The following is a 26,596-nucleotide window of genomic DNA, read 5'->3' on the forward strand; positions in this document are numbered from 1 at the left end:
TATACTGCCTGGACTTGATTGATATGAGTGAACAGAATAAGCCTGGAATCAGATTGGGAGTTTTTGCCATAGATGAGTCTGTTTTGTGGCACAAGAGAGTGCACTAGAGACTAGGTCATATTTTCAGCTTTAGGTTGCAAAAGTTGGTGTATTGAGGAAGTTTTTGTGAGCCAAATTAGTTGTGTCAAATCAGGTTAAAGATTGTGAAAATTATAGGTTGACAAAGGGTCATGCCTTGCCATTCGGGTCCAGTGTTTAGAGAATTAGAAAGTCCTTTTGATCTACTGCATTATGATGTATGGGGTCCTTCGTCTGTTTTGTCAAAAGGAGGATCACCATATTTTGTTACTTTCATAGATGATTGTACAAGATTTACTTGGTTATATTTTATGAAAAATAGATGTGAACTTTTTGAAATCTTTAAAAACTTTTCTATTATGATCGAGAATCAGTTTGCTATTAAGATTAAGACACTTCGAACTGGCTCTGATTGTGAATATGTTAGTTGTGCATTTGAAAAGTTCCTGCAGAAGAAAAGTATTTTGGGAGATGCAGTTCATCTAAGTATCTATCAGATAAATCGTATGCCCTCAAGTGCACTTAAGGGTATATCTCCCTTTAAAAAATTACATGGACAAACTCCAAATTATGATGTGATTAAAGTATGTAGATATATATGTTTTGTTTTGTTACCTAATAAATATAGAGATAAGTTGTCTGCCAAAACTGTTAAGTGTTGCTTTCTTGGTTTTGCTAATGATCAAAGGGCTACAAGTGTTATGATCCTATTGAAAAGAGGGTGTGTATTTTCTGACATATTGTCTTTCACGAGGATATGAATATTTTAGTCAACATGAAGAAAGGGCCAGACTCATAAGATACAAAACGCGAAGAATTGAAATTCTCAAGCTTTTACGTACCTGATGAGAATTAGGTAAGGAAGATTAAGACTAAATTTTGGTAACCAGATTCAGTTGACAAGGGAATAAGATCTGAATTGACCTCTTCTCTTCTCTCTGGTTGTTCCTCCACTTGATCTAAGGAAGGAATTTTAACCACATTTTCATGTCTTTTTGAGTAGGTCTGTCCAAACAGACTCTCTTTAGACTGAATCTGCTCTCCTTGAATTTCCATCCTTTCATTCACATTTTCTTTTTCTCCAAAAGGAACTAAGAAGAACAAGTCAGATTGCTATGGCTGAAAAAATGAGTGCACTTGAGAGGATGCATGCATGGGAATTGGTAAAACCTCCGTAAGGAAAGAATATTGTTGAGAGCAAGTGGGTTTATAAGATAAAGACCAAGGCAGATGGGTCGGTTGAAAGATATAAAGATTAGTAACTAAGGGTTATAGTCAGCGATTTGAAATTGATTTTGTTGAAACCTTTGCTCTCGTAGCTCATATGATGACTATTCGTACATTGTTTGCGGTGACTGCGATACAATAATGAAATATGTGGCAATTAGATGTTATGTGATCATTGCAAAATTTTTCCTCTTGTGTCTTCTTTTCCTTCTCTTTGCCTTTGTAGCCTCTATTCCCTTTTTGAAGGAAAATAAAAGATAAAAAAGAAGAGAGAAAAGAAAAGAAAGAAGAGAGAGAAACTCTTTTGCAAATGTCTCACTTGACCTTAATTTTGAAAAAAAAGATTTTGAAATTACTCGCCTCCGTTTTTGAAAATTTGCGGGAAAATAGAGAGACGGGATTCGCTTGTCGGTACGAGGTTCGACCGTTCCTGACGCCTTTAACAGGGGTAATCGAACCAAGGATCGAACTTATGCCTTTTGTTTTGCCTAAATATTGTCTAAGAATTTATTCTAAGACTAGAATGCACAAAAAATCCTGCTAGTGAAAATGCAAAGATGTATGCTCTTTGAAAAGAATAATTCAGAAGTTTTGGGATTTTCCAAGTGATTTTGAGATAGATTTGAAAATATAGTGAAGAGATGATTTTTTGAAAGCTGAAGATTTGAAATCTAACTTAAAACTTTGAAATAGGTCTGAAAGAAACTTGAAGTTCTAAGTCTTGGAATAATCAGAGGTCTTGAAAATAAATCTTGAGTTTGAAGAAATGAAGAGAAAGGGAGATTTGAAACTAAAATAAGATTTGAAGTAAGAATGAGATTTCAAAGTTAAAATGAACTTTGAATTTTGAATTTTGAATTTGAATTTGATTCTAAAAAAAAATCGATTTTGAAAAGGGATCTTTGATCTTGGGTTTTGAATTCAGAACCTGAAATAGGAATCTGAATTTTGGAAATGGAATTTAGACTTGGAAATGGTTTTGGAAATAGAAATTTGAAATTTGAAATCCAGATGATCGAAAATGGAATTGAGTTTGGAATTGGAAATCAGATTAGAAAATGAGATCGGATTTGAAAATCTGAATCCAAGATGGAATCAAATTTGAAATCTGGAATCCTAGAGGGAATTGGATCCGAAATCTGGAATCCAAGATGGAATTGGATTTGAGAAATCTAATTGAATTTGATTTTGGAAGTGGACTTGAATTTCGCACTAATCTTAGAATTTTGATCCTTAATTTCAAAGTGATTTGAAGATTAAAAACTCAAAATATTTTAAAAGAACTTGGGGATTTAGGAATTTGAGGTGAAGAATAGAAAATAAACTTGGTTTAAAACTTGAATTTTTGAAATCAGGTGATAAATCTGGGATTTCAAAGTTGAATTGAACTTTGAAATTCAATCTGGAATATTGAATTGAATTTTGAAATTGAATCTTGATCCTAGAAATGAATTTGGAATTTCAAAGTTGAATTGAATTTTGAAATTTGATTTGAGTTGGAAATTGAATTTTGAATATAGAGATGAATTTGAAATTTCAAAGTTAAATTGGACTTTGAAATTGAAATTTGAATTTTGATAGAAAGATGAATTTGAATTTATAAATAAGAATTGAAGATTAATTTGAGGAATAAAGAAGATATTTGAAGAATTATCTCAAAATCACTTGGATTTTGAAATAATATGAAAAAAGTTTTGAAGATATGATGTAATTTTATACTACATGATTAATGAATTAAAAAATTTTGAAAATTGGATATTGAAATGTATATTCCATTATTTAAATGAATTGAAATAAGATTGAATATGAATACATTCCTGACTATAGTCATAAAATGTATTATATAATAATCTATATTTAAATTGAGATGAAGAATAAAACACATTTTGGTGCCTTTATAGAGTTTGAAATGAAATTAAATCTCAATATATCCTGACTATGGCCATTGATATATATTTTAAGTTAATTTCAAGTTAAACTCTGATAAAGGAAGAAAAATTTAGAAAATATGATGATTTTTTAAGGTGACCCTGTGTGGATCCAATGTTATTCCATAAAAGATAAAAATTCTAAGCATTGTCCACATTTTGACTATGGCCATCAATGTGAATCATTTGTTTATGATTAATTACCTCTTATTAGAATAGTGCACGTGCCATTCGTGTTTCACCATTGTGGATTTTCAGAAATAAAGGAAGAATGATATGAAAACTAACATGTATATTTTATGATATTTACATGTTCATACATTCTATTCTAATTTGGAAATATGAAATTCTCATTAATATTCTAACTATTACAACTATTAAATTAAAATTGAAATCCTAATCTAAGAGAGGGAATCAACATTTTCATGTATCTTGCAAAACAAAGTTAGCATAAAGCAAGATATAAAAAATATATGAGGAAAAAATGAAGAATACTACATGAGAACTAACATGTATATGAGAAGGTTTATATCACAATGCATATGGGAATGTGTATATACATGATGAAATAGAATATATATACCTAAAGACAAGATTTAAACTTAATGAAAAATGCACATGCACTGATATAATAAAAAAAAAGGGAAGGTGCACATAGGATGTGGGTGCTGTGAAGGCAATGGTGGGTGCACAGGAAATGAAGGATGATATGCAAATGTAGTGCAGGTGCCTTTAGCGAGATGAAGATGGCGAAGTGTATCATTAACCTGCAAAACATGAAGTGCCCAATGACTAGCAAATGCAAATGCATTGCTAATACTTAAACTGGGAAATATTCAGGGGTTAACATATGCAAATGCATTACTAATACACAAATGGTGAAATGTTCAATGGTTGACTACCGCAAATGTATTGCTAACATACAAGCTGGAGATATTCCGTAACTTAGCAAATATAAACACATTGCTAATATATAGACTGGGAAATATTCAGTTTAGCAAGTGCATCAGCTAACACATGATTGTGCAGCAGTGGAGATTTGCTGAAAGTGTAGCTACAATGTGATGGAAATGCGCTGTAGAGGTGTGAGGAAGATGGGATTGAAGATGTGCTGTGGAAAGTAATACCGTGAACAGCAGCAAATGAAGCTGTGTGGTGGCGCTAATGTAGAAGAAATGGTAATATGCTGGAGGTGTTACTGTGGGACTGTGAAGACATGTAATGGAGTGAGTAGCATGCTTGCTGTACATTTGTAAAAATGCAGGTGCTGTGGTGGATTGTGCTGCGGTAAGGGAGGATGTTGTAAGAAGGTGACAGCAGTGCTGGTGAGTGTAGTGAGGGGCTGGTTGAAGTACGTATTTGCAGCAAACATTGCAGTGGAGTATGCACATGTGACTAATGTGCGTAGGAGTGTAGGAGAAGGGGATATACAAAGGATCAATATAGGTGGCTACAGTGGGCTGAAGGTGTGGCTTGTACTAAGGGTGTGAATGTGGTGTTGATGTATTATAATTGCAGAGGAAATGTGGTGTACTGTGTAAGTAATGTACACAGGTAGATAATGGAGTGTTGCCATGAAGTGAAGGGTGTTAGTGATGAATAGTGTAAATTGCAGGAAACACAAGTGTGTGCAGGGGAAAAAGGGTGCTGATGCGACCTCTATGGCACTACCTAATGGTCATGCAGCTTCAAACAGTGAATCCTCATACCTCAATTGCTTTACCAATGTAATCTTTTTCAATAGATTCAAATCAAACCCATCAAAAAGAGCGTGTACTGGTACACAAGGTCCATGCAGAGATAAGGCAATAAACAACCTTAGCATTTACAAGAGTGGTTTCACACGCACGTTTGGCCGCATTCTCAAAATCTACGGGCGCAACCCTTGCAATTGGATTTTTGGAATTTACAAAACCTTCCTGTATGGAGAATGCAGAGTCAGATTTTGACAAACACAAAAAGATACAGTGTACTTCAAGAGATGCCTGTTGCATGAGATAAAAAAAATAAAAAAAATGATGCAGGATACCACCTCCACAGCCCTATCAAAGAAAAATAAGGCAACAAAGAGATTCTTCTGACCATCTCCCCCACCACCATTCCATATGCCACCAAATATACACTTGAGATGAGTACAAGTGGACTCATTGACTCTAAGAGCTGCTATGGCAGCTGCCCTGCAGTCCTCATAGCCGGACCCAGATGGCAAAGCCACTGCCTTCATTCTAGATTCATCGTACTTATAGAATCCATCAAAGCCTTTCAAAATACATGGATGGCCAGTGCTTTTCACAGATCTCAGAATCTCTGCTCGAGCAGCCAACAGGCCATAATGCAAGTAGCTGTGAACATAAAGAAAATACTGGGTTCCCTTAAGAAAAGGCCCCTTAACATATGAAATGATGCCCATCTGAAAGTCTTGGAGAATTAGCAGCTTCCTTTTCTGAGATAGCATATGCCATTTGGACAGATCCACCTCCAAGATCAATTATTTCAACTGTATCTGAATATATATATATATATATATATATATATATATATATATATATATATATATATATATATATATTTTTTTTTTTTTTTAAATTCCCCAACAAATAGTTTACGGTAACCTAATCAGGACATGCAGTTTGCTGTTGCTACTTCGATCTAACACAAAATATTTCATTAAATGATGCTTTGATTAGTGGAATCATCATTGCTCAGGGTTTTGCAGATGACGGCTTAGCATAGCAGGCTGTTGCGATCAGTGGTGTTGTACCCTTCTCAATGAACTTTTGGCTCTCTTTAGACAAAATAATCCTTGGTTATTATATCTACATGTCATGAGCAAGCTACCTCAAGGCATACATAACAGGAAATTAACAAGAACTTACCTCTCTTTTTCTGAACTTGTCTAATAGCAAAGACGAGGGAACGAATTTCAGTAATAGGGAATCATTCGGATGGCAAACAATTAAACTGAAAACAGGAAATAATAAAAAGAATAGCAGAAAATGAAAACGGGTTATTAGAATAGAGCGGAAGATTGGGCATAAACGAGAAATCAAAATGAAAGGGAAAGATTGACATGCTGGAAACAAGACAGAGATAAAGGAATATTGAAAATATAGAATGTAACATAATGGTCAGACGTATTTGGACGATATACCAAGAATTTAGACAGAAAATCCACAGAGAAATGAAAGTCATACGCATATAACTTGTTGTAGTCTCCAATATAGTAAACAGTGAGCTAGAGCCAACATTGTTGTAGCAATGTGTATCATTGAGACTGTGATAGGCAGATCAATGATACACTATTGCCTTCGATGAATAGTGAAAATAAGAAAAAAAGGAAGACTATGAAGAACCAGAGAAGATGCAACAAGAGAATAGAGAAGAAAAACAATACAGAAGAAGAAGGGAAATCAAACCAAGAAAAAGGGGTGATTAAAATAAACTCAAATATAAATCATGATCCAGGTGAAATACAAAGGGATAGTAAATTTAAATAATATAAATAAAGAAAATAAAATGATAAAAAAAGGAAGAAGATGTTGGTACGCGATCGTTCCTTTTGCTGTAGCATTAGGTGGATCGATCCTGCTATATGCAGGTCTATCACACCTGCGGTGCTTCTTGACGAAACCAAAAATGAGAGAAACAGGGTTCAAGCATTAAGATGAGGCTTCCGCAAAAAGAAAATCAAAATACAAAGGGAAAATCTAAAATGAATGCAGAGATAAAATTGAAATTCAAAAGCTCAGGTGAATCGGCGATGCCATTGCGAGGCATCGTCGATCATCAGTGAAAAAACAGAGATAAATATTAGGAATTAAGATGCAGAATCATATGTAAACAGATAAAAATAGAAGGAATCGAACTCTAAACCTGCGTTAATACTCTATGAAAATCAAAAGCAGACTCATGGATGATGAAAGGGATTCTTACCTTGCTTGCAAGGGTTTTGAAAAAGAGGAATTTGGATGGATCCTGATGAAGGCACCAGAGCAATGGATGCTCTTCGGTGATTCAAGAGGGGCAATGTTCCTTCTGATGCTCGATGGTGGATCGATTTGCTTCCGTCGATGGGGAAAAAGACCAGGGATTCAGATTACTGCTGCAGGGATGATCCGCCTCTTTCAGCTGGTTGGGGAAGAAGATCCGAAATGAAAAGAGATAAGAGGGAGAGGGGAGAAGGAGTGAAAGGAATCAGAGAAGCGCTATGGAGGGGTGAAGACGGATCCGAATGAAGGACCCCCTTCGGCGTGTTTATATAACTGAAATCCGTTGGAGGTTTTTCAAAACAAGTCCCTTGAATTTTGTAAAAAATTTCAAAGTGGTTGTCTTTAAAAGCATATATTCAAAAAGGGGGGCTCTTTAAGTTTCGAGAATTCCAAAAGGATTTTTCTTATTTGCAAGGCTTTTCAAGAAAAGGGTTTACACTAAAAATTTTTTTTTGAAGTCTTTTATGTTTTTGAAAGAAATCCTAAAATCATGAGGAAAAACCTAAGGATTTTCAAAAGATGGGATCCAGACGAGGTTTTGAAGTATTTTTAGAATTTTTTTGTTTTAAACTTTAAGATTTTTCTAAAATGAGGTTTTTGAGGAAAAACACCCGATTTATCTCAGAAAATGAATTCCAAGATGGATCTGGATCCAAGATTTTTATAAAATATTGGGTTTGGATCTCAGATTATGATTGGATCTAGATAAAACATCCGATAAAATTTAAAGAATTGATTTTTTTTTTTAACAATAAGAGATCTTGGATCAGAATTGGATCCGGATATCCGATTTGAATCAGAAATTGGGTCAGAGATGAAAATTGAGTCTGGATTCCAGTGAATCCGAGAAATGAATGGAAATTTGATCAGAAATTGGCCCAGTTTATTCAGAGAACGGGCCAGGGGCAAAAAGGAAATTTTTTGAATTTTTTGGAAAATTTGGGCTGTTCACAGAATGCCTTTTTGAATAAAGAGCTGGAAGAGGAAGTGTATATGAAATTACCACATGGATATTCAGATCCAGAAGGTAGAGTTTGTAGATTTCACAGAGCATTATATAGACTCAAATAGGCACCATGAGTTTGATTTGATATATTTAGTTTAGCAGTGAAATCACTTGGTTTTGAGCAGAGTCATCATGACCCTGCCTTGTTTGTGTCTTCCTCTATACTCGGAAAATGCATATTACTTCTTTATGTAGATGATATGATATCACGAGAGATGACATGGAAAGAGTTAAGGAGACCAAGAAGAAGTTGGCTAGCATATTTGAGATGAAAGACTTAGGGCGTTTGAAATATTTTCTTGGGCTAGAGATAACATACTCACCAAGAGGATTGTTCTTGTCTCAACATAAGTATGCTACATATTTGGTGGTGAAGGCAAGATTGACAGATAATTTAAAAAGAGTCAATTCTCCCATGGAAGCAAATTTAAAGATGAGAGTTACAAATGGTGTTGAGTTAGAAGATCATGTAACATACAAACAATTAGTTGTAAGTCTCATATACTTGACCATATCTAGGCCATATACCACCTATGCAGTTTATATAGTCAATCGATTTATTAGTGCTCCCAAGACAGTCCACTTAGCCGTTGTACGCAGGATCATCAGGTATGTAAGAGACTCAATGTGTTATGGTATGTTCTTTTCATCCTCATCTGACATAGGGTTAAAAGCCTTTTGTGATGTAGATTTTAGAGGCTCTACTCAAGATAGACTCTCCACTACTGGCTTTTGTATTTTTCTTGGAAGCTCTCTAATTTCATAAAAAAGTAAGAAACAACAAAGGGTTGCTCTATCCACAGTAGAAGCATAACACAGAGCTATGACTCAATCAGTGCCGAGATCATTTGGATACGATGGTTATTGGAAGATTTGGGAATCTCCAGTGTGGACAAGACTTAGTTATATTGTGACAATGAGTGCTATTCATATTGCAAGGAATCTGGAATTTCATGAGTGAACTTATTACATTGAAATAGATTGTCATTATGCAAGGAGGGCTTATAAAGATAAAATTATCGCTTTAGAGCATGTGAGCTCAAAGAATCAGATTGCAGATGTGTTTACAAAGAGTCATACTCTTGCTTATTTCAATTCTTTTCTTTCCAAACTCCGAATGATTCCATTGTATCATCCCAAAGTTTGAAGGGGAGTGTTGAAACTTATGTAATATATGTATATTGTTGCTCTTATACTACCCTTCTTTTTATGTTCTTTTGTACATTATAATATTCTAAAGGGATAGTTTAGCCTCTTCTTTTCTTTATTGTTACCTTTATTTTGTAATGTTGTAAGAGTCGACATATATGAAAAGAATGGTCTCTCAGCTGAATGTAAGGAGAATACAAAGAAAAAAACATTTTCGTAAGGAATAAGAGCTACCTCTTTTGTGAGTTCTAGACAAAACCCTAAATGTAAAAATGATCTAGCAAGAGCCATATGGTGCATTAGTAGTGTGTATTTTAGCAGGTCAACATTGAGGGACTATATGGGGCTAATGCAATATGTGTTAGCTTAATTGGAGTGGTTGTATCATTATGGAAGTACTTTCTATGTTATAAACCTAATTACTTCAAGAACATGCAACATTCGGGTCCATACCTTGCACCTGCTGATATAAAAAAACTCAACACAACCACCCTTGTATAGCTTTTAGACTCAAAATGAGAATAAATTATAAAAAAACTGAGAGAGAGATAGATGGCTAAAATAATTAATGTAGGCTTTATGAGATGTATAATCGTGTCAAGCGATCAGGTTGTCCCATGAAGGGACCAAAATGGTTTGCTCCCACACTCATGCTCGCCGTCCAAGGTCCAAGTTTGAGTCCAAAAACCAAAGCTGAACTGACGAGCCTTCAAAGGGTGTTCCCTTCTAGGTTGGTTCTAGAATATATAGTACACTCTGCTTTGATTCTTCTCCATGATCAATATGGGACTGAAACTTTTCTCAAAAAGGTGAGTTTTCATTTCAAATTTGACTTTGAAAACTTGGGTAAGTGGCAAGTTGATAAGGTCAATATTCCAAAGTTTTTTTTTACATAATTTTGAGACAAAACACAACATGAACCATATGTAGATGCATTAGGGTCACTAGCTTTGGTGTGCATCGAGGTCATGTAGTTGGTTTGTTATGGTTTGCTTTAGGATGGTTTTGGCTGGGGTTATGGTAATGATAGCTCGTGCAAGTTTTGGTGGTCTGCTATTTGTGCCTTGCCATGCTTATTGCTCTAAAATCCTAAAAAACTATTAAAATTTTGTAGCTACTTATCATTATTATGATTTGATGTGGCAGAACTTAATGTCACAGAACAAAATATTTAAATGATGCACTATGTTGCAGAACTGCCTCCTGGATGTTGTTAGCATCACAAGATGTGGGCAGAGGACTGTTCTAAATTTTATACGTCTTTGTCTTCATTAACATTTGGTTATATTATGGCCCATTTACTAGTTGTATGACCAAAGGATCTAACTGATAGAGGAAGCACCAAAATGATTAATTATTGAGGTTTTTTGGCTGATGCAATATGGTGGTTATCTATGTCATAATATGCAACAAAGTTTCCCTCAAAAAGGAAAAAGGCAACAAAGTTAGGAACTGACTTCTGGAATAGAGTTGATCCACTAAGGTATTGAGCAACAGTTTAATATTGGATTCTGAAGGAGAAGTCCTTTGAACTGCCTCCTGGATGTTGTTAGCATCACAAGATGTGGGCAGAGGACTGTTCTAAATTTTATACGTCTTTGTCTTCATTAACATTTGGTTATATTATGGCCCATTTACTAGTTGTATGACCAAAGGATCTAACTGATAGAGGAAGCACCGAAATGATTAATTATTGAGGTTTTTTGGCTGATGCAATATGGTGGTTATCTATGTCATAATATGCAATAAAGTTTCCCTCAAAAAGGAAAAAGTCAACAAAGTTAGGAACTGACTTCTGGAATAGAGTTGATCCACTAAGGTATTGAGCAACAGTTTTATATTGGATTCTGAAGAAGTCAAAAATTCTATATTTATTTCTTGGCTAAACTGGATTTGTTAGCTTTCATAAACTGTAAAGATAGAGGGGATTATCAATGCTTTATTCTTCTGAGTGTGGGAGAAGAGATGAAACTGATTGTTGATCCAGATACTGGAAGCTTCTTAGGTAGGTGGGAAGCATGCTTCCTGGAAACTCGCTTCGGAAGCATGATACTCCTTGATTTCAAAACTTCATGAGAATCTCGATTCCCTCACGCTTCTTCTATGCTTCCCACACACATGGTCTATGCTCCTTATATGCTTTTCTCATGTTTCTTTTCATATTTTTCATGTATTTCCTCTCATGCTTCCACTCACTTCCCATGTGCTTTCTCTAAATTGGTAACCATCATTGGTAGATTTTAACAAAAATTTAACTCTTTTGCTTAAAAATCATAAGATATAAGAATAATCAATTTTATTTTAGTTTTTATTTGCTTCTTGTTCGATTCCTGTTCAGTTACCATATTGCTTCATTTTTTATTCCTATTTCGCATTCAAATTGATACTTCGCTTCCAGCTTCCTATAAAATTTAAAATGCCTTGCTTCCTCTTCCCGTATTGTTCCCCGCTTCCACTGCCTAGTTTGGTAACCTTGGGTTGAACACAAACTGAAATTTCTCCCTAGCAATCTCTTTGTGCTTGTATTTAGTTTTGGTGAAACCTTTTTCCATAAAAAAACATTTTCTTAAGGGCAGTACAGCCATGAATCTTTGTACTTTGGCTTTCAGTGTTAAAACTATCTGCGTCAAATGTTGATTGACTAACTGATAGGTGTGGCGCTCTGTCATACTTGCAAAGAACTGACTGTGTTTCACTTTTTGCAAGATGGATGGAAATAGAGGTTCCAAAAGAATTGTCTAATTATGCTATCTCTGCTACTTGTGTTGGGCCAAACACATCTCCTCCCCACACCACCTCCTTCCCACAATGTCATATCACATACAACACCTGTAACATGAATGATCCAGCTATCAAGTGGAAGGAAATTTTGGGGTTTGTTCTTCAGCTAGGGAAATATAGATTGGAGGAATTGTCTTGGTTCTGTCCACCTAACTCATCGTGAAAGGTTTCGTTGGTCTCTGGAGCATTGGATTGCATCCTGAGAATCACTCATTGAAGATGTTGGCTATGGTTGGGTGGCATTCGTTCAGTTCATTGGGTTTTAGTTGGATTATGCATAAGGGGAGGAGCTCCTTGCTGCCAGGTTACCCAATCTTTTTCTTGGTGGCTTTCTCCATGACAAATGCCTCAACATTCATGTGAATGCCTCTTTTTATAGTGGTTTGAACTGACAGCTGTAAATAATAACACATTCATAAGGCGTACATCGTAAGCCCATCAAGTTCAGTTGGAGGGTGGACTCCTATTGGCAGTGGTGTAGAAGAAGCTTGCACAATTGAATTATGTTGTCGTGCTATATTAGAACCTTGAATGAATTCTATATGGAATAATTTGTGAGTAGTGATCTAACTTAAAACTCCGCCTGTGTATAACTGTTTAGTTATACACTGCCGGTCCCAAGCCCGGATAAAAGAGGAGGGTTGCGGTAGGCCTGTGACAGCCAGCATAAAAACTTAGTCAGGCCCGGAGGAGTCCACCAATATGAGAATTTCGTTGGGGCATTCCCTACTGAGCGACGCGTTGTACTCTATAGGCCCGGAGGCAGTGATAAATGGGCAAGGGTTGCTAGGTCGTCGCCCGGAAGCGACGCGTCACACCGGTGCCCGGGTGTGGTGTCAAATAGGCAAGGGTTCCCTCACTTTGTTGGACGGGTGGGGGTAAAGAAGTTAGTCCAAGACCATAAAATTAGGTTAGCCACTTGGAACATAGGGTCTTTAACTGGTAAGTTGGTAGAATTAGTAGATGTTATGTGTAGGAGAAAGATTGATATTTTATGTCTACAAGAGACTAAATGGGTAGGTGAGAAAGCAAAAGTGATAGAACCTTGGGGATATAAGATTTGGTATACAGGAATAAATAGGAATAGGAATGGAGTAGGGATTGTTATGAGTCGTGAGTTTATAGATAATGTAGTTGAGGTCCGTAGGAAGGGTGATAGGATTTTACTTATTAAATTAGTATTAGATACAGATATTATTAATATTATTAGTGTTTATGCACCTCAAGTAGGTTTAGATGATTCCACTAAGCGTCAATTTTGGGATGATTTAGATAGAGTAGTACAAGGGATATCTTATGGAGAAAGGCTTTTCATCGGCGGTGACCTTAATGGGCATGTAGGCATTAGTAGGGATGGATTTGAGAGTATCCATGGAGGCTATGGTATAGGAGAAAGAAACGATAGTGGAGAAAGGATTTTAGATTTTGGTTTGTCCTATGATATGATCTTAGCAAACACTTGGTTTAGGAAGAGGGAGTCTCACCTAGTAACATTTAAAAGTGGGGTTAATACGAGTCAGATAGATTTTTTCCTACTTAGAAAGAGAGATAGGGGTTGTTGCATCGATTGTAAGGTTATACCGGGAGAAAGTGTAGCTACACAACATAGAGTCTTAATTTTAGATCTTAGAATTAGACAATGCCGCAAAAGGGATAGACATAGGATAGATCCTAGAATTAAGTGGTGGGCACTGAAAGGAGCTAAACAAGGAATGTTTGTAGAGCGGGTAGTTAAGGAAGTTGATTGGTGTCTCGAGGAGGATTCAGAATCTATGTGGAATAAGATAGCGGGTGGCATGAGAAAGGTGGCTAAGGAGGTATTGGGTGAGTCTAAAGGCGGTGCACCGCTAGGTAAGGATACATCGTGGTGGAACGAGGATGTCAAATTAGCTATTAAGGTTAAAAGAGAGTGTTATAGAAATCTAAGTAAAAGTCGTGATAATGAGAATTTGGAGAAGTATATGATAGCAAAGAAGGAGGCTAAAAAAGTAGTTCGGAACGTGAGGGATAAGGTATATAAGGAGGTTTATGACAAGTTGGATACCAAAGAGGGTGAGAAGGATATTTATAGGATTGCAAAAATGAGAGATAGGAAATCGAGGGATCTGGGTATGGTTAGATGTATCAAAGATGAAACACAAAGGGTTTTAGTCAACGATGAGGAGATTAAGGAGAGATGGAAAGATTGTTTTGATAAGCTATTTAATGAAAGTCATGCTCAGGATCTTGGAGACTTTTTCATTCCTTTTCATGAGATGAATCGTGACTTCATGCACAAGATTCAAAAGAAAGAAATTGTAGAGGCTTTGAAGAAAATGAAATCAAGAAGGGCAGTTGGCCCAGATGGTATACCTATCGAGGCTTGGAAATGCTTGGGAGAGAAAGGTTTAGAATGGTTGACAAATCTTTTTAACTTGATTTGGCGGACAAATAAGATGCCTAATGAGTGGAGGAAGAGTACTTTGGTGCCTCTATATAAGAATAAGGGTGATATACAAGATTGCACAAACTATCGTGGTATAAAACTCATGAGTCATACTATGAAACTTTGGGAGAGGGTGATTGAGTCTAGGTTGAGAAAGATTGTCATGATATCGAAGAATCAATTTGGTTTTATGCCTGGAAGATCTACTATGGAAGCTATATATCTTCTTAGACAACTTATTGAGAGAAATAGAGAGAGGAACAAAGATTTGCATATGGTTTTTATTGATTTAGAAAAGGCTTATGATAGAGTACCTAGGGACGTTCTCTGGTGGACAATGATGAAGAAAGGTGTTTCTCTCAAGTATATTAGTATAATTAAAGATATGTATGAAAGAGTAGTAACCAATGTCCGCACTTGTGGAGGGGTGACAACCAATTTTCCTATAACGGTTGGGTTACATCAAGGATCTGCTTTAAGCCCTTTCCTATTTGCTATAATGATGGATGAGCTTACGAGATCAATTCAAGAAAATGTGTCGTGGTGTATGTTGTTTGCTGATGATATTGTTTTGATTGATGAGTTTAGAGCTGGGGTTAATGCTAAGTTAGAATTATGGAGACAGACATTGGAAGCAAGAGGTTTTAAGTTGAGTAAGAGTAAGACAGAATACATGGAATGCCGATTTAGTAAGCAACGAAATAGAGATGGGAGTATAGTGAAGCTTGGTGAGCAAGAAATACCGGTGGATGATTCTTTCAAATATTTGGGATCTATCATTCAAAAGTATGGAGAAATTGATGGAGATGTAAATCATAGGATAAAGGTTGAGTGAATGAAATGGAAGAGTGCAACTGGAGTGTTGTGCGATCGTTGAATGCCATTGCGGTTGAAGGGAAAGTTTTATAGGACGACTATTAGGCCCGCTTTACTATATGGTACGGAATGTTGGGCTGGCAAGAGACATCATATTCAAAAAATGAGTGTAGCTGAGATGCATATGCTGAGATGGATGTGTGGAAATACAATAAAAGATAAGATTCAGAACGAGGAGATACGTAAGAAGGTAGGCATTGCACCCATTGAAAATAAGATGAGAGAGAATCGTTTACGGTGGTTTGGACATATTCGACGAAGGCCTAATGATGCTCCAGTTAGAAGGATGGAGAAATGGGAAAATATATTAGTTAAAAGAGGTCGGGGTAGGCCTAGGAAGACATGGATGGAGGTGATAGGAAATGATATGAATGCTTTGAACCTCACCGAGGACATGGCATTGGATAGAAATGAATGGAGGAGAAGGATTCATGTGGAAGACCCAAAATGATTTTCTTTGTTGGTTCATATCGCCGACCCCAATTGTTTTGGGATGAAGGCGTAGTTGTTGTTGTAGTTGTAGTGATCTAACTTAAGTTTGAGAATCATTGTGTGGTTGCTTTGCAAATCCAGGCTGCTCAAACCAATAATCCACCGAAGAGTGGGTACCACTTGGCGGTCAAATGTGTTATGCTTAATGAATGCAAATCAGTTTTCCACCTGATTGCCAATGTGAGGAAATACTTCTCTTCCTTGTGTGGGCCTGTGACGGCGACGATAGGGATACAAGGTTGTGAAAGCGATTCCAATCACTAAACGCACAACAAACGAGTACATGCTAACAAGGCCTAAAACTAAAAACGGTTTCACATGGCTAAGGGCTGATTTGAGAAAACCAATTTGAGGTCCCAAATAGTTCGAAAAATAACCACCAAGCATATGCAAAAATGTTATTAAATTAATCTAAATTTACTGCAGCGAAATCTGATTCAAAAGAGACACACAAGTTTGTTGAGGCGTTTCACCGAACACTTAGTGAGCGCATTTCAAACACATGAAAATGTGTTATCTCAAAACATTCAACACGAAAAATTTGTGAAACTTTATATTCCCTGTCCTAGCAATACCTTCTAACAATTAAAATTCATATTTAATAAAAATTATAATCAACCAATCTTCATCACAAGGAAGTCGATTTTCTAAAATAGAACACACAACCAGTCCACTTTGCGGACCTGTCCTAAATAGTTCTAATAATTCATTCCACAAAATATTCAAATACCAGATTTAATATTAAACCAACAAATCACGAAAATGCTTTTGATTCAGACCTAATGAATGAACAAACAGTTCAATGACAATCACAACCAAAATCAGCAAGGAAAGAAACAGGAAAGGGTGTCGGCCAAGGTTAAGGGGTGTCCCTAGCTCCGATGGAAGATCGCTGGCCAAGAAACGGCGTCACCTTAGCACCAACACAGCACTCAGCTGGACCGCAGGTCACACAGCCAGCCATTTTCCTGAATGGTCGCTCCACACACTACATCATCCACATGAAGCACGGAATGAAAGAGGAAGGGGATGACATCTCCTCCTCCAAGGTCTTCTCAATGGGCATTTCCTCAAGGAGTTCAAAGCAGCAACAAAAGAGAGATGAAAACCCCCTTTCATGATTTGGGGTTCTTATCAACGAGGGAGGAGAGACAATGTCTCTCTCCCTTGGAAAATGAGGTACTGCCCAAAGGGACTAATGGGGCGGGTCCTCCAATGCTTTGAACAAGCCCTAAATGGACCCAAATCGGATCCTAACCTGATTCTTGTCCCAAAATTTGACCCACACCCAAGGGCAAGTGGATCGGTCCTAACTACAAAAATACAAAACTACCTGTAGCCCACATACTCCTGCCAATGACCTAAACAGATCCTAATGGGCCATTGGAGCTAAACCTAAGGAAAATAAAAATTACAGAAGTTCAAAATAAAATCTAAATACTCAAAAACCTATTTCCGGACAAAAATATTATTGAACGTGCTCAAAATAAATTCTGGAATCTCAAAATTAAGCCTAAAATGGCATCTTGGCCCTGTAGGCTTGGTTCAAGCTGGCCGTGAGTTGGTTTCGGGCTACCGGACTCGAGATTCTAACATGTCTTCATCCAACTTGCCCAGATGCACTTCATCAGCCTGGCTGGATGATTGCAATAAATGGCGGATTAGCTAATCACAAATTGATACCCTTATGCATCATCGATATGTTACGAGAGATTTGGATGGTTGGTTAAGGCAAGCTGGTGTTATGTCTGGTTTATGTTTTCAGTATAATGTGCTACAGTTTAGCACCAGACTATGTTGTTTTAAGATGTCTGTCTGCGTGGAACAATGAAGATGTCCATTGGATTGGTTCAAGCATGTATGGATGCTTATGTTTTCTCTGCTTCACTTCAATAAATTAATTCAATCTTTGCTTTTCAAAAGGAAAAAAAGGAAAACTTGTATCTGATTGCTGAGGTGTGTGTGTGTGTGTGTGTGTGTGTGTGTGTGTGTGTGTGTATTATTACCAATTGTATTTAGTTTGTTATTTGTTTGACATAAAATGCTCCTTTGATACCACCATCCATCTTCTGATATCTTTGACATTCGTAAATGCAGGGAAGTTGAAGATTTTGCGAGGAGATTGAATTCAGATTGGCCTCAAAGAATGCAGGAAATTCTTTCTTTGGGACAAGAGAGTAGATAGGTTCCAGTATCTATTACTAGTGGTTCTTCCCTGCAAAGATTTACAAGTAAGATTCATATGTTTACTATATTTTCTGTTGTGTTTATCTTTTTCGTTATTTATGTTAATTAAAAGGATGTAGATTATTTATATTCCTCACAATCATTGACTCTATGGCTGTTTAAGTTCAGAGCTCTCTGATGCTTGTACTAATGCCTACTTGAAGTTTGATTTCTTTTCAAGTTTTCAGCATTTCTCAGCTTTTGCAATGTAGAACACTGATGATCCGGAATTTCTAGCGATTTCAATTATAGATACCAGTGTCCTGATTGGCTGTACTTGACATTTGCTTTGTGATATATGGATGTGTGCCCCATTTATAAGGGTGATTCAAGTCATTGATGAAATCCCCACCCTTCGTAACCCAAAATGTGTCACCAGAGATGAGACTTCAAACGTCCTTGACACTGTCAAAGTCGAGTAAATAATCAACATCACTGCAAGTATAACTGCGTCTACCACTCCAACTATGAATATTTTTCCTCATTATCATTTATAGTGGGTTCTCCACTTCTACTGGTATTCTGAGACTTGCACTTAGTCCACACTTGCACTCAAAATCCTCATTAGACAACATTGAATTTAACCACAGTTTTTCCATTTATGTAATAGTGATGATATTATCACGACAAATTGAAATTCTCAATATTTTCAAAAATATCATGAGATTTTTCCTGCAAAATATTTTTTTTGATTTTATAACGATAATATCACGATATTTTGAAAATATTGCCGATATCTATGACTATATATATATAATAGCATTTGCTACCCTCATGGGTAAGGTACTCTCTAGTTGAAACTCATAGGAGGTAAAGAAAATGCTTTGGAGGCATTATCGGTAACAACTTAACCACTTTTTTCTCCCCAACTTCTTCAACAATGCAAAAAACAAATTTTCATCTTTTACTTCATTTGATGTATCAATTGATTTCAAAAACATTGTTTGAAAAGGACAATTAACCAAAAAATTAATGAGTGTACGCCTTTTTGTATCAGTCCAGCTATCTGACATTATGCTGCGTCCATTATTTAGACCAATGCACTTTGTATTGGTCTAAGAACTCCTTTGTTTTCTTTATTTCTTTATTCAAAAGTGGTTCTCGCAGCTCGTGATATGATGAAAGCTTCATCCCTTGTCCAAATGGCCTATAGCTTCAATCGTACTATAAAATGAAGACATCTTTGTTGTATTAAAAAGTATTTCATCGTCATAAAACCACCTACTAATATACTTGCACATTGTTTTCCTTTCTTCCTTTTTGAAGCAATTTTTTAACGTGGTTTGTTTGTTTGCTTGCCTTCCTTTCTTTGCTAAATCATTTTGGAATTATAAATCCATAGGCCCTTTTGCCTGTGGAGGTTTCAAGCTGAATGTACTACTCAGTTGCTCTTCCATCTGCGAAACTACATGTCCTTCGCCATAATCAGAAGTTGAGAACAAACTTTCACTTCTTTTATATATATTAACTGCTTTTCTCATATTTTTTCCATCTCTTCTTCTTTGATTCCTCTGTGTACTTAGAAAGTACTTGCTTGATTTTTGCAGTTGTTTTATCACAAGGCTTTACGTTTTTTCCAATCCTAAGTAGATGTTTTATTCTGTATATGCCTCATTTATAAGTTATTCCACATTTAAGGCATGTCACAGGATTCAGATCTTGTTTATCTTTAAAATAGGTCCACTCTCATGCTGGATCACCTAATTTTCGCTTGAAGTTCTACATATCTTTCAAATTTGAAAATGTCGTGCTTGGAGTGGACCCGCTAGCACTTGCAAAAGAAGCCCCTTTCATCATTGTTCCAAAAAATGATAAGAATCTAAAAAAAAGTAACATGTAAATTCACTAAATTAAAAAGAGTAAGTATAGGCAACAATTAACATAAACACAAAATATGAATTCAGCCTTTCACAGAAACACACATTGATGCATATTACATATATATAAATATATAATATATTACATAATAAGTAATAGTCAAAACATGCTTTTGGGCTTTTATAAAAAAAAATTACAAAAATAAATAAATAAGCATACACGTGTAAGTGTTCATGCATGTGTTATTTTCATGGCACAAATGCTGTCAACTAAGGTGCATGCACATGTACTCACACATAACAACCACAAATGAGAGTAAAATTAAAATGCACAACATACACTCATTGTCATCTATTGGTTATAAATTAGCTGAAGTCAATATGTTATTTTGATGGCACAAATGCTGTCATCTTTTCTATCTCACTTGTCACTGCAAAGTTCAAGATTTTCTCATAAATACTGCAAGCACTATCTCTCATTTACCCCAACTTGCCTAGCAAAGGGCAAATGAATTAACTTTGCATAAGCATCAATTTCTTAGCAACAATAACGATGGTAGCAATTGTTTCAACAAGACATCATGCCTATTGGATCATTAAAAAAAGGAGGGTGTTCTTAAAACTCATTGGAAATCTACATTTTTCGATGAGATTTTTTAGTCAAAGAAATCAAGCATATCAAGAAAACAAAAACCATCATGGGGTCTAGGCAACATCAACCGACAGACCATCATATAAGTAGAAGAACAACAAGAACCAATCTTGTATTCGAAAAATTCCTTCATTATAATAAAAAATCATCGAAATTTATACAATCCCCATTAACAAAATCAACATAGTTTATATCTACAGAAGAATCATCTATACAAAACAACCATGCCAAACAAAACTATCATCAAATCCCCCTACTATTCAAAATTGAACCGAACCACAAAAGCCAGAAGTGGCCTGACATCCAAGGTATCAAACACGGGTGGGATGATGTATATTAAAAGGTTCAAGTAAGGATAACAGAGATCCCTGATCGTCGAGAGCAGCTGCCGGTCCCATACAGAGAGAGAGAGAGAAGGGTACTCGTACCTGTAGTTTGTAGAGGCCCAAAAGTCTTCTTCTTTGTGCCCTAGCATGCGAGAGAGAGGAAACTGCAAACATAAATATAAGGGGGAAAAGGGACCCCCTTTTCCCCCTTTTATAGTCATTGACATTAGTCAATGACTTAAACAAAAAAATTGGCTGAAATGTAGGGCCACACCGCCCAAACTGTATTGCCCAGGCGGTGGGGCTGCGCCTAAGCACCGCCTTTGATAACTAATCTCGCTTTACATTGTTTTTATAACATATATTTTATTTGCATCTAATTTGATTTTTTTAGTGGATTAGTGAATTTCTTTTGCTATTGGTTGTCCCCAGCTCCAAACCTTTGTTGTTTGAGTCTTAGACCTCACATGCAAAGCATCCAATTGCGAACGTACCTGGAGTACTTTTGAGGCGGTAAAATATTATTTACTACTAATTAGTAATTACTAAATAATAATTGTCAGTTTGTATATATTTTAACTTTATATATTATTTTTGCATAATCATGCAAAGAAAAGAAACCAACTTTTGTACAAGAAGTTGAATGATTTAGTTTTTGTGCAATATAATCGGAGATTGAATCGAAGGTATGTAGAGCGAACGAACTTGACCACATCATCTTAAGAAAAGTTGATGATAACGACTTGTGGCCAAGTGAATATAAGGCAGTCTTCGAAGATGACATGTCACTTACATGTGATCTTGTTGATAAGGCATCCAGAGTGTCAAGGCATGAGGCGAGGGCAAAAATGCGTGCTATTAAAGACCTAACAAAGAAAATGTCTAACAAAGGAAAGAAGGTGGTGTGCGTGGAAGAAGAAGAGGAAGAAGCTAGCTCTGCAGATAAAACTGAAGAAGAAGAGCAATATATCATTGAAGATGATTCAGATGATGATGATAGACTTTCAAGTTCATCATCTAAGGATTAAATTCAAGTTGTTATTATAAACTTATTATAGTTCTTTGACTATTTTAAACTTGACTACACTTAAAGTTAGTTATGTTACATGGGTGTAGATTTGTTGAATATCTGTATGCTTATATTTTTATTTGGTGATTAATCGGTTATATTTTAATTTTTTGTATAGGTTATCGGTTGCATGGTTTGTTTATTCAATTGTTCATTGTTTCATTTTTTAACATGATTATCAATTACATTGTTTTACATGTTTGTAGTGATTAGATTTATTAATTTGTGTTCTATGAGGTTGATGAAGAGTGAATGTCTTGAAGGATGCCTCTCAAAGGATCTGCATTGAAATATTGTACACCTGTTGACTTGGAGATGTCTCTCAAAGGAACAGTAAAGTGTAACTTTTGTGATTTTATAATGCATGAAGGGTTGTATAGATTTAAATGTCATGTGGGGTATATCAACTCTAATGTGAAATTATGTATACATAGCACTCCTTCTTATATTCATGTTGAGCTTCTCAAGATGATGAGAGAAAGACACAAGTACATACAACATTTGTGGGATATAAATTGCCAGAGGTGGTCCCTGATTTAGATGATGAAGATAACTTGCCATCATCATCTAAAGCTACTAAACAATGCAATAAACGAATGAAGATGACTTATATATAGACATGTTTCTGAACTCTATGTTTAGTTAAATGTATTGTGTTAAATGTTTTGAGTTGAGCAATGTATTGAGCAGGTTATTTAATATAATTGTCTTATAGTGTTCGACGACATATTTTGTTTTGCCTATTGCTTATTGTTGATTGATTTTATGTTGTATACATGTTTGTTATTAATTTTAGTAGTTTGTTTATATTTTTTTTGTTTTTTTATTTAGGGCCTCGCCTAGGCTTTTTAGGGGCTCACCGCCTAGGCTTCGTCTAACGCCTATGACAACTAAGGGCCCAAGAGTGTAATAAAATATGTGGAAAAACAAAACAAGAGCCTCAAAGGGCTTACAATAACATAAACACAAAGTGCACATGCACAAGTCTACCAAGGGATAATACAAGGTGACAACAAAGGCAATACAAACTGCCACTAAGCGCAATACCATGTGTTAAGGCACAAAAGCAACATTTTATTAATAATATACTCATAAAATGAGTTAGATTGCTTTAGAAGAGAATTGGAGAACAAGAGGAGGGTTCACCCCAATTTATACACAAGAGGTAGTTTCAAATAAAGTTGTTGGATTGTTCCAACAACTATATTTATAGTTGTTGGACTGCTTGAACAGCTCTATTGACTAGTCAACTCTATGTTGACTAGTCCAAAAAGAACCCAACAACTCTATTTGGTCTTTGACCAAATAGTCTATAAAAACAGAAAAACTAAATAAATAAAGTAAAAGTACTAATGTGCCCCTAATGGGTACAACCTATTAAAAAAAAATGACCAAAATACCTCTAATGGGTATTTTCCTATTGCATCATTATATATATATATATACAACTTAACAAAGACAACTCTCTAAGGAACTCGATAGTTTTGACCAAATCTGACCTCATGGATGTGTATAACATGGACATAATAGTAGAAATCGACCCTTGGATCATAGTTTTTTGACGTAAAAATATGTTCTTTTGAGCATTGAAAATTTGTACATTGTAGGCCATTGGTTTTTCAACCTTCATAAAATCTGACATATATGTCAGAAAAACATGATCCAAAGGTCAGTTTCTACTAAACTTAATGTGTAGATCACATTTAGAGGGTGAGATGTGCCAAAAACTGGAAAAAATAAAAATATTATGATTTTTGAGTGTTCCTTACCCACCTGACTAGCAAACATTACCCCTATATATATATACATATCAACGTCATCGATATTTTGAAAATATCACAATAATATCAGCTATTTTGAGGTAGCCGACAACTATGTAGTCAAAAGTACTAGTTGGTGCCTAGGCAACAGACATCTAAAAGGCGTAGTCGAGACTAGTCAGCCTAGTCGGAACCCTAAAGAAAAGATTAAGAAAATTCAAAATTTATAATAATATATATTTGTAATCTATATAAGCTCATATTTATATATATGTATATATATGTATATTTATATATATATTTGGAAAAAAACAGAGTATACATTTATATTGGTAATGATAAGGTGCACCTGGAGTACCTACTCCCACCTAATAGAATCTTTAAAATTTTCAAAATTCTTAAACTTTTTTTGTTGATCAGACCCTGTAGATATGATTTATAAGCATTATTTTGTATAAATCTAGTTTTGGATCATGTGATTATTGTGAAAGTATCTTCAACAAGATACTAGGATCAAGATTACAATATTCTTGGAAATAAATACGTGCACACACACACACAACAAGAACACTTGAAACACTTGTGCACAAAAGCACAATACAAAACTCACAAATGCACAATTGCATACACAGGAATCATAAGCATTAAGAAAATAAGCTTGGGCAATAGTCCCAAAGCCTTAAAGAATATAAGGAGTGCCCTTATTTATAGGGCTTAGTGGGCCTTGTAAGGGGCTCCACACATAGTCGTAGCCCCTCCAATGGTCACAAATGTGACTGTTGGAGGGGTCCAACGACTAGTGTGTTGGCCCCTCCCAAGGTAAGTACAATAATTAAAAAAAGAAATTAAGAAATAGAAAAATAAGAAAATACAAAAAGGGTTACAAACATATTCACAAAAAAGAATATGTAAAAAGACTAAACTACCCCTACAGCTAACAATATAATATATATATATATATATATATATATTTTATATATATATATATAATAAGTAGATACATATACATATATGTATATGTATTACCTTATATATATAAAATATATATTAGCTTACATTTGATTTACATAATTTAACACCCCCCCTCAAACTTAGGGCAAGATGACCGAGCGTGGAGCACACAAAACTTTAGTGAAGAAGTTTGTCAACTGATATTCGGACGTGACATATGGAAGGTCAATGACTCATTTGAGATACACCTCACGAACATAGTGACAGTCCATCTCTATGTGTTTAGTCTGCTCATGAAAAGTATGATTTTTCGCAATATAAATTGCATTTTTGTTGTCACAGCACAACTTGGTGGGCCCTTCTATTGTGATCCCCATGTCTTCTAGCAACTGATGGATCCATACAATTTCCATGGTAGTAGTCGTCATGGCACGATATTCAGCTTCGGTCGAGGATAGAGAAACTTTTTGTTGCTTTTTACATCTCCACAAAATCAGTGAGTCTCCTAGGAACACACAAAAACCAGTGGTAGAGTGACGGTTATTTGGGTCACCTCCTCAATCAAAGTCCGTATAAGCAATTAATTTTAAATCAGAAGAGAACAAAAAAACTCCCTTATTTAGAGTATCCTTTATGCAACTTATGACTTGCAAGATGACACTCATATGGACTGATGTTGGTGCATGCTGAAATTGGCTTGCAGAATGGACTGCATGAGAGATATCTAGTCTGATAATATTCAGATACATCAATGATCCTACAAGTTGTCTGTAGGGAGTAGGATCCGAAGGAGGAACACCATCATCAATCTTCATTTTTGCTCCTACTATAGCAGGAGTTTCGAAACCTTTTCATCTGTGATACCTGACCTGTTAATGATCTCAGAAGCAAGCTTAGTTTGAGATAAAAAATACCCTCTATGAGAGTATGCTACTTTAATGCCCCCAAAATAAGTTAGAAAACCCAAATTAGACATTTCAAATTTTTCTTTCAAAATTGATTTTATACTCTTAACCCCGTTAGAATTACTACCAGTGATGAGCATATCATCCACATATAACAGTAAGATCACAGTCCCTGCATTGGATTTTCCAACAAACAAAGCAGTGTCAGTAAAACAGGATGAAAAACCATTTTCTATCATTACGGAATTAAACCTATCATACCAAGCCTTGGGGGTTTGTTTCAAACCATAAAGTGTTTTTCAAAGGCGAAACACCTTTCCTTTAAGAGTCTTCATTCCAGGAAGAGCATACATATATATTTCTTTATTTAGATCTTTGTTTAGAAAGACATTCTTAACATCCATTTGATAGATGTTCCACTTGTTGATTGAGGCAACGGTTATAAGACATCGGACAATGACCATTCGAGTCACTGGGGCAAAGGTCTCCTCATAATCAATCCCATATTCTTGACTATACCCCTTTGCAACTAGTCGGACCTTATATCTCTCAAGGGATCCATCACTCTTAGTCTTAACCTTAAATACCCATCTACATCCTATTGTTTTCTTACCTTTAGGAAGGACTTGAAATTCTCATGTCTTGGCTCTTCTCAGAGCTCCGAGTTCATTATTTATTGCAGCTATCCATTCAGGACATTTCCGTGCTTCCTCGAAGTTTCTAGGTTCTATGTAAGAATAAATGGCGCTTAGACAGGCTCTATGTTTAGGTGAAAAAGATTCATATGAGATGAACCTAGAAAGAGTTTTTTTATGCCTCTCGGTCCTACGAAGGTTCTCCTCACTTTGACTATCATCATTATATCTTTCAAGGGCACCTCTGAAGGCGTTTCTTTCTCTATGAGTATATGTGATGGGATCTCTAGGAGGTTCCTCATCG

The 26,596-nt window shown here is 35.8% G+C and overlaps 1 protein-coding gene and 1 pseudogene across 5 annotated transcripts in view; one reads left to right on the top strand and one right to left on the bottom strand.

The window, feature by feature from the left end:
• LOC149818947 (SKP1-like protein 21) overlaps nucleotides 1-26,596 on the top strand; it is a 79,105-nt gene that overhangs the window by 42,040 nt on the left and 10,469 nt on the right. For all 5 annotated transcript variants that reach the window (XM_089984083.1, XM_089984084.1, XM_089984086.1 and 2 more), the window contains exon 9: nucleotides 18,049-18,182. In XM_089984083.1, coding sequence (XP_089840209.1) covers nucleotides 18,049-18,136 — 88 coding nt within the window. In that variant the 3' untranslated portion in view covers nucleotides 18,137-18,182. The remainder of the gene's footprint in view (nucleotides 1-18,048; nucleotides 18,183-26,596) is intronic.
• On the bottom strand, nucleotides 4,740-5,743 carry LOC149818948 (apyrase 2 pseudogene; annotated as a pseudogene).

The sequence above is a fragment of the Nuphar pumila genome, chromosome 13, assembly GCF_984573655.1.
Source record: "Nuphar pumila chromosome 13, dmNupPumi1.hap1.1, whole genome shotgun sequence".
NCBI classification, from domain to species: Eukaryota; Viridiplantae; Streptophyta; class Magnoliopsida; order Nymphaeales; family Nymphaeaceae; genus Nuphar; species Nuphar pumila.